At 40.7% G+C, this 15128-nt stretch overlaps 1 protein-coding gene across 1 annotated transcript in view; it reads left to right on the plus strand.

Annotated features, from left to right (window-relative positions):
- HEATR5B (HEAT repeat containing 5B) overlaps nt 1-15128 on the plus strand; it is an 84807-nt gene that overhangs the window by 1509 nt on the left and 68170 nt on the right. The window contains exons 2-7 of the mRNA XM_026649512.2: nt 3239-3407; nt 4417-4628; nt 6511-6619; nt 9504-9653; nt 11728-11899; nt 14028-14185. Coding sequence (XP_026505297.1) covers nt 3282-3407; nt 4417-4628; nt 6511-6619; nt 9504-9653; nt 11728-11899; nt 14028-14185 — 927 coding nt within the window. The 5' untranslated portion in view covers nt 3239-3281. The remainder of the gene's footprint in view (nt 1-3238; nt 3408-4416; nt 4629-6510; nt 6620-9503; nt 9654-11727; nt 11900-14027; nt 14186-15128) is intronic.

Consider the following 15128-nt stretch of genomic DNA (forward strand, 5'->3'; position numbering starts at 1 on the left):
GAATCATCATAGAATGGGGGTATTACTGGTGGAGTTCTTCAGGGATCAGTACTAGGCCTGATGCTATTCATTATTTTTATCAATGATCTAGAAGTAAGTATAAAGTCAGTTAGGATAAAATTAGCAGATGATACAAAGATTGGGAGAATAGTAAATAACGATGAGGACAGGGCAATCATACAGTGTGATCTGAATTGTTTGATAAACGGGGCCCAGTCAAACAGAACACATTTTAATACAGTCAAATGAAAAGTCATATACCTACAAAATTCATAGATTCATAGATTCTAGGACTGGAAGGGACCTCGAGAGGTCATCGAGTCCAGTCCCCTGCCCGCATGGCAGGACCAAATACTGTCTAGACCATCCCTGATAGACATTTATCTAACCTACTCTTAAATATCTCCAGAGATGGAGATTCCACAACCTCCCTAGGCAATTTATTCCAGTGTTTAACCAACCTGACAGTTAGGAACTTTTTCCTAATGTCCAACCTAGACCTCCCTTGCTGCAATTTAAGCCCATTGCTTCTTGTTCTATCCTCAGAGGCTAAGGTGAACAAGTTTTCTCCCTCCTCCTTATGACACCCTTTTAGATACCTGAAAACTGCTATCATGTCCCCTCTCAGTCTTCTCTTTTCCAAACTAAACAAACCCAATTCTTTCAGCCTTCCTTCATAGGTCATGTTCTCAAGACCTTTAATCATTCTTGTTGCTCTTCTCTGGACCCTTTCCAATTTCTCCACATCTTTCTTGAAATGCGGTGCCCAGAACTGGACACAATACTCCAGCTGAGGCCTAACCAGAGCAGAGTAGAGCGGAAGAATGACTTCTCGTGTCTTGCTCACAACACACCTGTTAATACATCCCAGAATCATGTTTGCTTTTTTTGCAACAGCATCACACTGTTGACTCATATTTAGCTTGTGGTCCACTATAACCCCTAGATCCCTTTCTGCCGTACTCCTTCCTAGACAGTCTCTTCCCATTCTGTATGTGTGAAACTGATTTTTTCTTCCTAAGTGGAGCACTTTGCATTTGTCTTTGTTAAACTTCATCCTGTTTAACTCAGACCATTTCTCCAATTTGTCCAGATCATTTTGAATTATGACCCTGTCCTCCAAAGCAGTTGCTATCCCTCCCAGTTTGGTATCATCCGCAAACTTAATAAGCGTACTTTCTATATCAATATCTAAGTCGTTAATGAAGATATTGAACAGAGCCAGTCCCAAAACAGACCCCTGCGGAACCCCACTCGTTATGCCTTTCCAGCAGGATTGGGAACCATTAATAACAACTCTCTGAGTACGGTTATCCAGCCAGTTATGCACCCACCTTATAGTAGCCCCATCTAAATTGTATTTGCCCAGTTTGTCGATAAGAATATCATGCGAGACCGTATCAAATGCCTTACTAAAGTCTAGGTATACCACATCCACAGCTTCTCCCTTATCCACAAGACTCGTTATCCAAGGAGAAGGGAATAGGAGAAATGAAGGACTGTATCCTGGAAAGAAGTGACTCTGAAAAGAATTTAGTGGTCGTACTGGACAAACAGTTCAACATGAGTTCCTTGTGCAATGCTGTGGCAAAAAGGGATAATGTGATCTTTGGATGTGTCAACTGAGGGTAGTGAGTAGGGGTAGGAAACTGATTTTACCTCTGTGTACACTGCACACAGTTCTTGTGTCCACATTTTAAAAAGATATTGAAAAATTGGAGAGAATGCAGAGAAGAGCCACAAAAATGATTGCAGTTCTGGAGAAAATGCCTATTTAGCTTATCAAAAAAGAATCAAGAGGTAACTTGATTATGGTGGATAGGTACCAGCACAGGGAGAAAATACCAGATATTAAAGGGCTCTTTAATTTAGCAGTGAAAGGCATAACAAGAACCACAGCCAGAAGTTGTAGCCAAACAATTTAAAATGAGAAATAAGACAGAGATTTTTAACAGTGAGGATGATTAACTGTTGGATCAAGACTACATGCCTTTCTGAAAGATATATTTTTGTCAGACACAAGTTATTGGACTCAATAGAGGAGTAACTGGATGAAATTCTATGGTCTGTGACATAGAGATCAGATTAGATGTTCTAATGGTCCCTTCTGGCCTTAAAATCTATGAAACATATCAGAAATAATGTGATGAGAATCCAAATTTATGAATTTTAATAGGATTAATGCACATTTCTTCCATTTAATTTCCCTGCTTTTTATCTTTAAGGACAAAAAAGGAGAAGGGAATAGGAGAAATAGAAAAGTAGGAAAAAAGTAAAAAGTATAGGGTCTGCAGAGTACTTCTCTCTGGGTTTGTAAATTGCCTGGTATGTGGATGAAGTTACACTTGGTGAAATGCATGTTTCATACAACTATATTGCTCTAGTTCTATGAAACACAATTTATGGAGTATGTACTTTGTGCAGGAGATCCCTTCAACTGAAGGGGTAAGGGCATCCTGGATCTCCTCACAAATCAAAGAGAAGCTCCCCAGACTCCTTTACACAAGGTCCCATGGAGTATTCTTCTACATGGTATCCAGTATCTTGGAGAGGTTAAAGGGATAAGTAAGATCTCGGAGGGGAAGGGAAGTAGTCTCTCCTGACTGGTAACATTCTTTTTTTCTCTTTACTACTTTTTTACAGGGACCTCAACATTATTCTTTGCCAGGCAGAAAAACCTCTGAAATCCTGAAGCTGCCTGTACTTTGTTTTTGACATTTAAGGTCCCTATACCTCAAATACATATGCATGTGCTTAATCTTAAGCATGTGACTAGTCCCATTAGGTATGTCTACAGACCCTGTGCTAATGAGCCTTGCAGCCTGGGTTGGCAGACTTGGGCTTGCGCTAGACAGCTCTTTGAAGTTGTGGCTCGGGCTGGAACTCCAGCTTTGGAGCTCATCCCCCTTCCTAGGCTTCAGAGCTTGAGCACCAGCCCAAGCTGCAAGTTCGAAGAGCTGGCTACACACCTATTTTTAGAGCTCTAGCATGAGCCCTGCAAGCCCAATTCTGTTAACCCAGGTTGAGAAGCTCACTGTTGCAGGCTGTATAGATGTACCCATTGACTTCTCTGAGACTACTTAATTAAAACAAGCATAAATGTATGCAGGATTGGGGTCTGATATTGTAGTCTGTATTTAAAATGCAGTTCTGCTCTGAAAACTGTAATTTGCATTAAATAAAAAATATTGTAGCAAAGCTTTTTATTGCTTTACATTGTACATTAACTGTATTTTAGAGACAACACAGGAGTCTACAGTGAAGTCAGAGTTTAAATAAGGATGGAGCTGGCTCATAGTTTGTTGCTAAATGAAGAAGCTTTGGCTCAAATCACAGAAGCAAAGAGGCCAGTCTTTATTTTTGAGTGGCTGCGATTTCTGGATAAAGTGCTTGTAGCTGCCAACAAGGTAACTTTATTTCTCCCTCTTTATTTCTCTCTCTAAAAATGTCATGTTAATTTCATACTCATGAAAAGGTACCAGATGGACATCCATAACAGTGGCAGTAGGATCTGGGAGCCAACCTTCAGAGTAACTATAAGTAGAAAGTAGGCCCATGTGTAAATCACAATTTCATGTAGTGTACCGAAATCATGAAAATGCCTCCAACCGTGATCTTTTTTTAAAAAAGGTAAAAGGAAAACTGTCTACAAGAAAGTCTGTAATACTAAAAAAAAAAAAAAAAAAATTACCTTAGCTAGTCAATTTCAAGGACAGGATGACTTTTCCAAATAGTGTTAGTCAATTTCAAAGATGGAATGACACTTGGTATTGACTGACATTACTTGTGAAATTCATTCTGTTCTTGAAATTGACTAACGTTACTTATAAAACTAATTCCATGCAAACTTCATAAAATTCAGTAATTTGCCATTTACACTATCCTGAATTTTCTAAAACAAAATAATTTGTGCTTTACACAGGGCCCTAACTAACACTAAGTGCATATATAAACTTTCAACTGTATCTTGTAGTTTTGTAAATACCTGTGCTTGTTGCTTGTGCTCAGTCTGAAATTATAGATTTACAAACTACAATACTTAGTAGGATCTACAGTTCTTCAGTAATATGTATACCTCGGAAAGTTTAGCTCTTCTCTTCAAGTGCGGGACCTTTTAATGATGAGGAAAAAGAGGTGAAAAATGGCAAAGGAGGACAGTCCTGGGAGCTTAAAGGACCCTCTATGAAGTAATATTGTATTAATAAATTATATATGATAGAAACAGTAAGAACTCAGCAATAGCAACCATTTGTATATTTCCATTTAGCATTTGTATGTGCAGGTGCTGAGTATAGTATAGAGTATTTTAGATTGAAACATAAAACATCTCCCTCAAGGTTTGTGGAAACTGGTAGAAATGTTGAATTACATATGAATGGAAAGACTATAATAACATAAATTTTGTTCCTTTAACAGACAGATGTCAAGGAAAAACAAAAGAAGCTTGTGGAACAGCTAACTGGACTCATCAGCAGTTCCCCTGGGCCACCCACACGTAAATTACTGGCTAAAAATCTTGCGGCTCTTTATAGCATTGGCGATACATTTACTGTCTTTCAGACACTTGATAAGTGTAATGACATTATCAAGAATAAAGATGATACTGCTGCCTATTTACCGACCAAACTGTAAGTAAAATGTTGCCTTAAGAGGGGGAATGTTTGTTATAAATAAAGTATTTCATATCTCTACATTAATCTGTATGTGTATGTATTTGTGTATTATATACATATGTATATATAATATAATATAAAAATAAATGCGACATAACAAGAGCAGGATTGGGAGTGTGGAGGGAAGGATTTAGAGCTAACAAAGATTCATGTGGTTGTCTGGAGTTGAAGAGTCTTTCTTCCAGGAAAGGAAATGTCTTCTACTCTGGGCTAATTTTTACATGTTTATGTCATCCAGAGGAAAGCTAATGCCTGACAGAATAACAAATGGACAAATTCCTTTACTTGGATTTTCTCAAATATTTACAGGCACATTCTGATCCCCAAATTAAAAGGTGCAAGGAACCTTGCAGGCTAAACCCTAACATGGACTTTGTATTTCAAGAGATAATTGTTAATGTTAGGTACTCTTCAGAAAGAGTGTTCACTGTTTGTTTGTATTCATCTACTGTACAGTGTGTGTCTCTTGAATAAATAATCTCTGTGCTCTGTGTGTGTTTAGCTTCAGCTCACATTTCAGGTATCCTAGCACAGTGTCTCTCAACCTTTTTGATAACAGCGACTGGCTTGCTGCCTTCCTAAACTGTGTCAGGGAGATCTCAGGGACTGCCGCTGGTCCAAGGACTGGTCGTTGAGAAACACTGTCCTAGCAGTCTCACTGGTAGGAAATACTAGTTAAGGTTGTAAAACCATTTTTGTTATAACCCTTTGTTTTTACATACTCAACTATCTGAAATATTGACCCTTTGGGCTGAAACTCTCCTTGCTTGATTTATGCCTTTTTTTATGAGAAATGTTGAGCAGAACAGTTTTTATTATGAATTCCCAAACATATTACTTTCCCCGCTTAAAGAATATCCCAACAGCCTTTTTTCCCCATTCAGGTTATTCAAAAACAGCTGAACTTTGAAATGGCAGACTTTTTATATAAGGTGTCCTTGGTGAGGAGTTATGTGCTTTGATAAGTTTGAAATGAACAGCTGGCTGGATAATATGCTATCAGTGATTGAAAAATTATTGTCAAGCATTCTCAGTTGTATATGTTTAAAAACTTTAAGCTAAGAAAGCCTTGTCATATCAGTTTACACATTCTCAGGAGCCTGGGATGCACAGGAGCTGCTTCTGTCAAGCTGCTGCTGGAACTATTTATATGTCTAATTGAAACACAAAATTGCTTAAAATCTTTTCTGCCTCAACTCTCCTCTTTTCCCGCTCCAAAAGAATGAAACAAAACAAAACCCCCCACTCCAACGAACCAAGTTATTCTAGTACCTGAACATCAGGAAAAGGAAAAATGCGGGTGCAAAAAATTGACTGACCCAGTGATTTTAGCGTATCTAAATGTAACCACATTGTATAACATTGTACACATTTTGAGGGTTTTTTATGTAAAAAAACCCAACAACAAAATGTCTACCTTTTTTCAAGTGTCGGGGTACGTATATCAAAACATAAGGAACGTACTGCTGACCTCTAACAGTTTTCTGCTGTCTGGCTGAAGTCCGTTTTCTGCAACCATTTAAAGCCTTAATCCTGCAAAGATTTAATTATATGCTTAATTTTACACAGGATTAGGGCTTTAGGAAAAAATCCTGCCAATGGATCAAACCCCATATAGCTGATCACTCTATTTTCACTATCTAGGTTGAGTGAAATATAGAGTAAACAACCAACATAACTATTGAATAATAAATAGATTTTTAGTAATAGAAAATGATTAACAACATACGGTACATTTAAAAAATAAATTTCCTTATTTCCTAGTCTGATGCTTTCCATTTAAATTGTATGTTAAACTTTGACAAAGAGGTTTCTAAGGGACATCTTGTCTTTGTAGGGCTGCCGTGGCATGTGTTGGAGCTTTTTATGAAAAAATGGGCAGGATGCTGGGCAGTTCTTTTCCAGAAACAGTTAATAATCTCTTAAAGTCTCTGAAAAGTGCAGAGGTAAGTTACAGGGGCATTTTAGGTCTACACATTTAGGAATTTTTTTTAAAAGCCAAAACTTTTTTTTTTTTTTTTTTAGTTAAAATTTTTTCACGGCTTTTCACTGAACTGGGCAAACAGATACTGTCTTTATGGTTCATATCAGTATAAAGATATACATATAGTTGTACTATGTAAGTGGCTTAAAATTTCGGCATGTGAATATTATAGCAGTCACTTAGTTGTGATTGCAACTGTTAAAGTTGCAAAATGGTTTCAAATACTGTTATAGCCCTTGTAACAGGGTGCTGGTCCTGCGTCACATGTACATGTCCTTGCACCTTGGTTCAATGCTCAGTCCTTTAAGACTGAGGGGACTGAGTTCAGGGAGCACATGACAAGAGTCCTGTGATTCTAAGACCATGTCTACACTACAAAATTAAGTCAACCTAACTTATGTTGGCATATAGCCGCCACAGTAATTACAAGCTTTGCTCCTTGTGTTGGCAGTGCATGTCCTTACCAGGAGCACTTGTACTGATTGTACTGTCAATATGGGATGGCTTCTTAAAGCCAGTAACAGTTGATATAAGCAACATAGTGTCTACCTAACTATATTAACATTGATTCTACACCTTTCATGAAGGTGGAGTTATTAAGTTGATGTAGTGGGGCAATTACGTCAGCGGGAGCGAAATTTTAGCGTAGATGCTTACATAGGTCGACGTAAGTTGCCTTGCGTCGACCTAACTCTGTAGTGTAGACAGGCCTAAGTTGCAAGCAGCAGCTGCTGTAAACAGGCAGTCTACCCTACTACTGAGAACCCAGCGTCAGGGAAGGACGTGGGAAAGGCTCTCCATAGCAGACAGGAAGGGCTATCTTCCTGGAGAAGCAGGGCCGGCTTTAGCAGGTGCGGGGCCCCACGCCGGGACGCGAATTGTCTCGCGCCCCCCCGCCCCGACTCCGCCCCCTCCCTGCTCCATTGGATCCCTCCCCAAATCCCCACCCCGGCCCCAGCCCCGCCCCCTCACTGCCCCATTGGATCACTCCCCAAATCCCTGCCCTGGCCCCGCGTCTTCCCCAAGCACGCCGCATTCCTCCTCCTCACCCCTCCCTCCCAGGCTTGTGCTGATCAGCTGTATGGCGGTGCAAGCTCTGGAGGGAGTGGGGAAAAGCAGGACGTGGCTTTTTTTTTTTTTTTTTTTTTCCCCCGCTCCGCCGGCAGCCCTGGACGTTGCGGGGCCCTCTTAGGCGCGGGGCCCCATTCTGGGGAGTCGGCTGAATCGGCTTAAAGCCGGCCCTGTGGAGAAGGATGTGTCCTCTCCCCTTTCCAGCTGGCAAATAGTGGAAAAGTATCTATTCTCAAGTGTTTTGTATGTATTTGAACCTTTGTGTCTTCTGTTGATTAGTAAACCTGACCCTGAAGAAAGGGATTTGGACCTAAGCCTGAGTACATAGGGTTTATTTGGACTGTGCTGGCTACTGAATCTGCCCCCTGGCAAACAGTCTTGTATTGAGTTGGACTTGCAGAAAAAAACTTTTCAACTGAGGCTATTGAGTTTGCTGTCATCTTAATGTTTTTTGGGGGGTAGTGGGAGAGAAATTTGAGCTCATTTTGTTGAACTCTTTTTGAGTTTTTAAATGTTTAACAAACACCGTTTCCTAGTCTTACAGCTATTTAGTTTTCATGAAAAACACAGAACAAAATAGACAGTCTCTGCCAGCGTTCCCTCTAATTTTTCCCACCCAGGTGCAGAATGAATTTTGTTATGTGCACCAATATGAAGGTGATGTGTGACACATCACAGGTTGAGGGGCGGGCTAGGTGGAGGCCGCGGGAGGTGTGCCCCTCTCCCAACAGGTTCCCTAGGTGCCTGTGCAGCAGTAAATAGGCTGCTGCGCTGCCACGCAGCTTACAGGGAACTTAGGTCCCTGCCCCAAAGAGCTTACAGTCTAAGTGGAAACATTCCATGTGCTCATTGAGGAATAGTAATTTAGGTAGACTCCAAAAAAAAAAAAAATTGTTTGATTTCACAGTTGTCAAAGACTGAAGTTTGTATACTGAATGTGCCAAGTACAAAATTACACATTTAAGAAAGATGCATATGTGTGCAGCTAGTTAAATGTGTATTGGCAGGTTGAAAGCTTTGTGGATGGAGCTTATGAACTATGTAAACCAAATAGTTCTAGATTCTCCCTCCCCCATTTTTTCCTTGTTAATATAGCTGAGAAATAAAAAGCAAAAAATTAAACTAGAAGATTGAATCCAACATTAAGATTTCACAATTACAATAGCAATGGCTACATGTGTACTATTTTCTATTCCTGTTTCATATTGAAAGCATAGATGCTGGACCTAGGGGTGCGGGGGGTGCTGCAGAACCCTTTGGCTTGAAGTGGTTTACATAATATACAGAGCTTACAATCTGATTCAGTGGTTCTCAGCACCCCCATTTTACAAATTGTTCCAGCACGTCTGATTGAAAGTGCACTTTTATGCATGTGTTTATTACTATACATATACCCAGTGCTTGAAGTAGATTGAAACAGCAGAGGGAGCTCTCGCTACACCAGCCAGGAAGGACAGGGGGCTCTTGCTATACTTTGAGCATACACATGTGCCATATGGCCTATAACAACTGAGACCATTTTACATACTTAAATGTAGCATTTGCAGCTACATGAACACTACACAATAATTTCATGGTATTTGTTCAGTCTCTAGCTATCTTAAGTGGTTTTATTGAATTGATGAGTTTGTATCATCTATGCACACCAATATATACTGCTACAAAAAGAGCAGGTGATACAACTATAATGCTGATATTTGGGGTACAAATAACTATGAAGAGCTGTTGATTGTGAATTGCTTTTTTTACCCTTTGCTTTCTTTTCACGTATGCAGTCTCAGGGCCGAAGTGAAATATTAATGAGTTTACAGAAAGTTCTAAATGGACTGGGTGGTGCAGCAGCTTCATGCCACCGTGATATTTATAAGAATGCACGATCTCTGCTGACGGATAGATCTATGGCTGTACGATGTGCAGTAGCTAAGGTAGGTAAATTTTTTATAAGGTTTAAAAATCTAATATTCTTTGTGCTCTGGATGCTAGGTTCCTTGTAGTTGGGCTTGCTGCCTGTTCTTTATTGTATAGTGTGGTACATTTCTGAAATCATAGCACTTGGTGCTATTTGAATATAAAATTGGTAGCCACAAAGTGAGTTATAGGGAAAATGGCAATTATTGCTTTTGAATTTATACTGATGATTTTCAGTCTGGAGGAATAAGGACAGCGGTGAAAGTGGGCGGCGTACCGGTAAGAAGTGGCTTCCGGTACCGGCCCGTACACAGCTGACGTTAAAGCGCTACTGTGGCAGTGTTTCAAAGTCGCTGCCCCTTTGCCCTCCCCTCCCACCCCGGGCCGCTGACGGGGGGGCAAAAGGGGCAGCTGCCCCAGGGCCCAGCAACTTAAAAGGGCCCGGGGCTCCCGGTCGCCGCTGCAGTGGCCGGCGCCCCAGGCCCTTTAAATCACCGCTGGAGCCCCAGGCTGCGCAGGCCAGGCAGTGTGGAAAGGCTGGCTGGGGGAGGCTGACCCGCAGCCCCGCCCCTTCCACCTGAGGCCCCGCCCCCATACCAGTAAGTCTTTTATAGTACTTTCACCCCTGAATAAGGAGGTCAGTGTCGTGAGGAATATTTGTTCACTGTGCCATGGTGCCTTTTCTGTACTTCCATAAACTCTGATGTTTGCGTATTTATGTTAGATTGTAATTAATGTGATAAATAACAATCCACTTATTTTTTTGTTTAGCGGTAAATAATTAGTGGTGCTGGGGGAAAAGCTGCCTTTTTGTGTGTGTGTGTGAATCTGTCTTTCTAAAGTTGTATCCCAGAATTGTAGGAATTACACATACAGAATTGATCTCTACAGTACACTTCTTAGTGCCTTGTCCAGTCTAGCTTTAAATGTTCCAAGTAACTGGGATTCTACCTCTTCCCTTAAGAGACTATTCCACTTTTTAATGGATCAACATGTTAATTTTTTTTCCTGATAGTTCCTGATATTCAGCTACATTTTTAAAATTGTATCTTTCTATACTTTTGTTCCATCTTAAATTCCTGTCCTCTGATGTTTACATCCTACAAATATTTATTGATTGTTTTCAGGTCGCTCTTTTATTGTTTCTTGGTCAAGATACCTTATTTATAAATAATTCTTTTAATCTTTCCTCAAAAGCTAGTCTCTCCAGTTTTAGTAATTTAAAACAAGGCACTCAAGATGTATTTTCGGGAATAATGCTGCACAGACAGATAGATGAAGCAGATGATCTACTAGGTCTTTTTTCTGCTCTCTAAATCCAAGTTGGACATAAGAAATTAAATTTCAGTTTAACTTTCGCACATTCCAACATCCAAACTTATTTACATATGTATGTTTGGAGTTCTAGATTTTACCGCAATCCTCAGACAAGAACCATTCCTACAATTGTACAATACTTGTTAAAGCCAGATATATATCATGCAGCATATTAATTTTTCACTAGAATACTTTGTTTGACAAAATTACTCCAAATCAACAATGAGAAAACACAAAAAGAACTAGTTCAAGCTTTGCCCACAGACTGGTGGAGAATATGGATGAGGTGGAGAGTTACACAAATTTTCAGCAAGAAGTCAGTCTAAGATGTTAAAATCTCACTAGACTGGGGAGACTGTACACATTATGGATCTTGACATGTAGAATAGGATAATATTTCTTCCTAGAAGGCCTGAAGAGGGCCTCTGTCAGCTATGACTAGCACAGTCTGCTCAGTTTAGAGTATCAGAGGTCCTTCGACTATTGGATCTGTCTTCATCTCTTAGGTGTCCCTTACAGTCTTGTACACAAAGGAGGCTGAAAGTGTGATTTACTTGAGTATATTAAAACAAAAGAGGTGCATAGTCCCATGGTTTTTCTTCAGTGGTTATTCTAGCCAAGTTATCTGGGCTTTAATGAGAGAGACAAAAACAAAAAGCCAATCCGAAGAGGTCCATATTAACATGTCTGCCAAATAAACCTAATGCATAGGCTTAATGACAGAAGGGAAAAAGTAGGTTGTAGTAGTATTCAATAATTCTTATTTTCCTACAGTGCCTACTGGAACTACAAAATGAAGCTGTATTTATGTGGACTGCTGAGCTAGAAAATGTAGCAACACTCTGCTTTAAAGCTCTGGAAAACTCAAATTATGGTGTACGAGTTGCAGTGTCGAAGCTTTTGGGGACAGTCATGGCTACAGCGTTGATACCAAAACAAGCAACAGGTATTGCATTATATGACCACATGGCATGGTGTGTTGTTGTTTCAGTTCATGGAAGGTTTTTTTTTTTTTGGTAGACTTAAATTTTAAAATGAATAAACTAAAATGAGTGAAGTCTGTGGATTTCCTATTAAATTCCCATAAGGAGATAAAGACAATAGTTTAGTTTTAACTTACAAAAAAGTAATTCACCTGGCATAAAACATGAAAACAAAACTGTGAACAAAAGCACAGTAGCTAAGATTTCAACTATGATTCCTCAAGACTAGTGTTGTACATATAGATCTCCAACTTGTTCCCACCCATCAGCAGGGCTCCGTATCTGTCACGGAGGTCGCAGAAATCATGGATTCCATGATTTTCCGTGACCTCTGTGACTTCTTCAGGGGCCAGTGTGGCTGACCCCACAGCCGCCCAAGCAGCTGGCTCCGGAAGCAGCTGGCTCCGGGGGCAGCTGCTCAGGTGGCCCCCAGGACAGCTACATAAGCCGCTGCTGGAGTGGCCCCAGGGACAGCCACACTAGCAGCTGCTCCGGTGGCGCCCAGCAGTGGTCCTGGGGTGGCCGGAGCAGCTGCAGTCCGCGGCCCCAGGCAGTGGTCCCCGGGCAGCCGGCCAGAGCAGCTGTGGTCCGCGGCTCCTGGCATCTGGTGCCGCTGGCCCTGGATGGCTCCCCAGCAGCGTCCTGGACTCCCCCCATCAGCTGCGGCCTTCCAGCCCCAACCGCCCCCCTCCCCCCCCCAAGATTTAATCACAAGTATTTTTAGTAAAAGTCATGGACAGGTCACGGGCCGTGAATTTTTGTTTATTGCCCATGACTTTTACTAAAAATACCCATGACTAAATCATAGCCTTACCCATCACAACTGTAGTCTGATCCACCTTGTAAAATGTGTAGTTGCTGGAATAACCCCCTATGTCATTCTCTGCCCCTTGTAGACAGATATTGTGGTAAATATGTAGAAGAGTAAATATCTAGTTTAACAATCTCAGAATAATGAGGCCTAAAATGCTCTTTTTGTTACCTTTAAAAAAAAAAAAAAAAAAGGCTTGAAATTGCACATTCAAGCCCTGTCTATGGTCAGATTGATTGGCTCCATCATTCTCAAAGGGGCATAGTTCCACAGCCATAGCACTCATGGAAGTTGTAATGTAGGCAAGGGTCAGTCTGGCTTAGGCATTTTTGCGGTTGCGTGATCTAACCATGGCAGTCAATACACCTGAGCATTGTCTATGTTAAAGCCTCCACTGGCACTACCACAGGTGGAGTCCATCCATTTGGAAATTATGGGTCCAAAAAATTCCTACTGTAGACAAGACTTGAGAACCAGATTCTGGTCTCTCAGATGTGCACTAGTATATTGCCTTATGTAAGAAAAAGCTATTATTGTGCATGCATGTGAAAGGACAGTCATGAGTAATTTAAAATGTGTGGATTTATAGTGATGCGTCTCTCTCGATATTAAAGGTTAGAATTAGGTCCGTATATCTTATTTTATTTTCTCTTACTTACTTCCTCAACCCCCACCATCACCACACACATAAACCTGAAACATAAACCTTTTCAAAGGGGGGAGGATTCTATTATTTTAAAAATAAGGCTTTATTTATGAACTTATGTTATATGGCTGAGAAGTACTGAGTGTGGCATCCTCTGCAGCATATCAGGTTTGTTCCTTCAACGTAGTCACAGGGAATTCCTAGGGAGAAATGCAGAGGACTTCTTTTTCCCCCAAACCATGTTACCGTGGGCAACCAAGAGGCTAGACTTGGCCATCTCCCTTCATTTCAACTGTGTTTCCTCCTCCCTTCAAGAATTTGCACATCTGGGCGTAGACCTGTGGTTCTGTACATGAATGCTGGCAGCAGTAGTTTGAGACAGATCTGAATGGTTTGATCCTTGTAGTTTGTTTTTGCTTTTGCTATGGCAGCTGTGTGAGCGTCATGGTGAAGAGCACAGGTGGGAGTCTTCCACTGAGAATTCAAAATAATAAAAATGCAGAAAAAATAAGGATTAAAAATGGATTCATGGTGGCAGGAATGATGTGAATATTTAATGCTGCGTCTTAAGATGGCTAGATTGTCTTGTTTTAAAAAGTATACAATTAAATGATTACTGTTCTCTTTCCAAAAGTGATGCGTCAGAACGTGAAGCGGGCTACACTGGAGGAAGTCCTAGAACTTATGGCCACAGGGTTTCTTCGAGGAGGGTCAGGATTCCTAAAAAGTGGTGGTGAGATGTTGAAAGTAGGAGGGTCTGTCAATCGGGAAGTGCGAGTTGGTGTCACACAGGTTTGTGATAATTTTTAGAAGTTTTTTCCCTCTCATGTTTTCTGAAAATATAGTAACAATATACACCTTGGAGCTGTTAGCCCTGTTTGGGGAAAAATGTGAATATATAGGCTTATTAAGTTATTGTTCTTTTATTTGTCCCAGCACAGTAGGATTGCATAAATGTATAACGAACTTTCTTAATTTGGCAATTTGTATAAACTTATTTATGAATTCAATTTGACTTTCCTGTTGTTCACCTGAGATAGTTACATTAGTTCCATGCACTACATAAACATTGCTATTATTTTTTAGCTAGTAGTACTGGCTGAATTTTGAAAGCTTTTTTTTTTTTTAATTAGAGAATATGACAACCACAGATTAGAGTTTGCTATGTATACTGGATATATGAAAAATATCATCCAGTCACAGTGTGCTAAGGGTAGTCCTTAAAACCATTTGAAAAATGGATGGTTCAGAATGTAATTTAAATTGTATTTCCCCTATAGAGAACATTACTTCTGTTCTCTGTGATCTGCATTGGCTACCAATTGGCTTTCTGGGTAAAGTTTGCAGCCCTAAATCGTTTGGATCCTGACAAACCTGTTAGACCATCTCTCTTCCCTCATGGTACTGTAGCAACTGAGATCTGCTGAGGTACTCAAGGTCCCAGTCACTTGATTTAAAACAAATAGAGCTGGGCATCAGTATGGGTCCTCAACTCTGAAATACACTTCCTCCTGTAGGCAGCTTGCTAGAGCCCTGATCTGTTGAGGCTCAGTGCGCTACGCAAGACTCATTTGTTTTTCTCCAAGTGTCCTCTGCATATTCCAACTCTTTGAATGCTCCGACCAGTGCAGCCGGAGTTATGGAATTCTAGCTAGCAGTCGCTGTTGGAGTGTTCATGTGCCTCCCTCACCCCCCCCCACCCCCCCGCCTCAGTGAACATTCCAGGGTGAGGGCA

This window comes from Terrapene carolina, unplaced genomic scaffold (assembly GCF_002925995.2).
Source record: "Terrapene carolina triunguis isolate 2854851 unplaced genomic scaffold, T_m_triunguis-2.0 Scaffold85, whole genome shotgun sequence".
NCBI classification, from domain to species: Eukaryota; Metazoa; Chordata; order Testudines; family Emydidae; genus Terrapene; species Terrapene triunguis.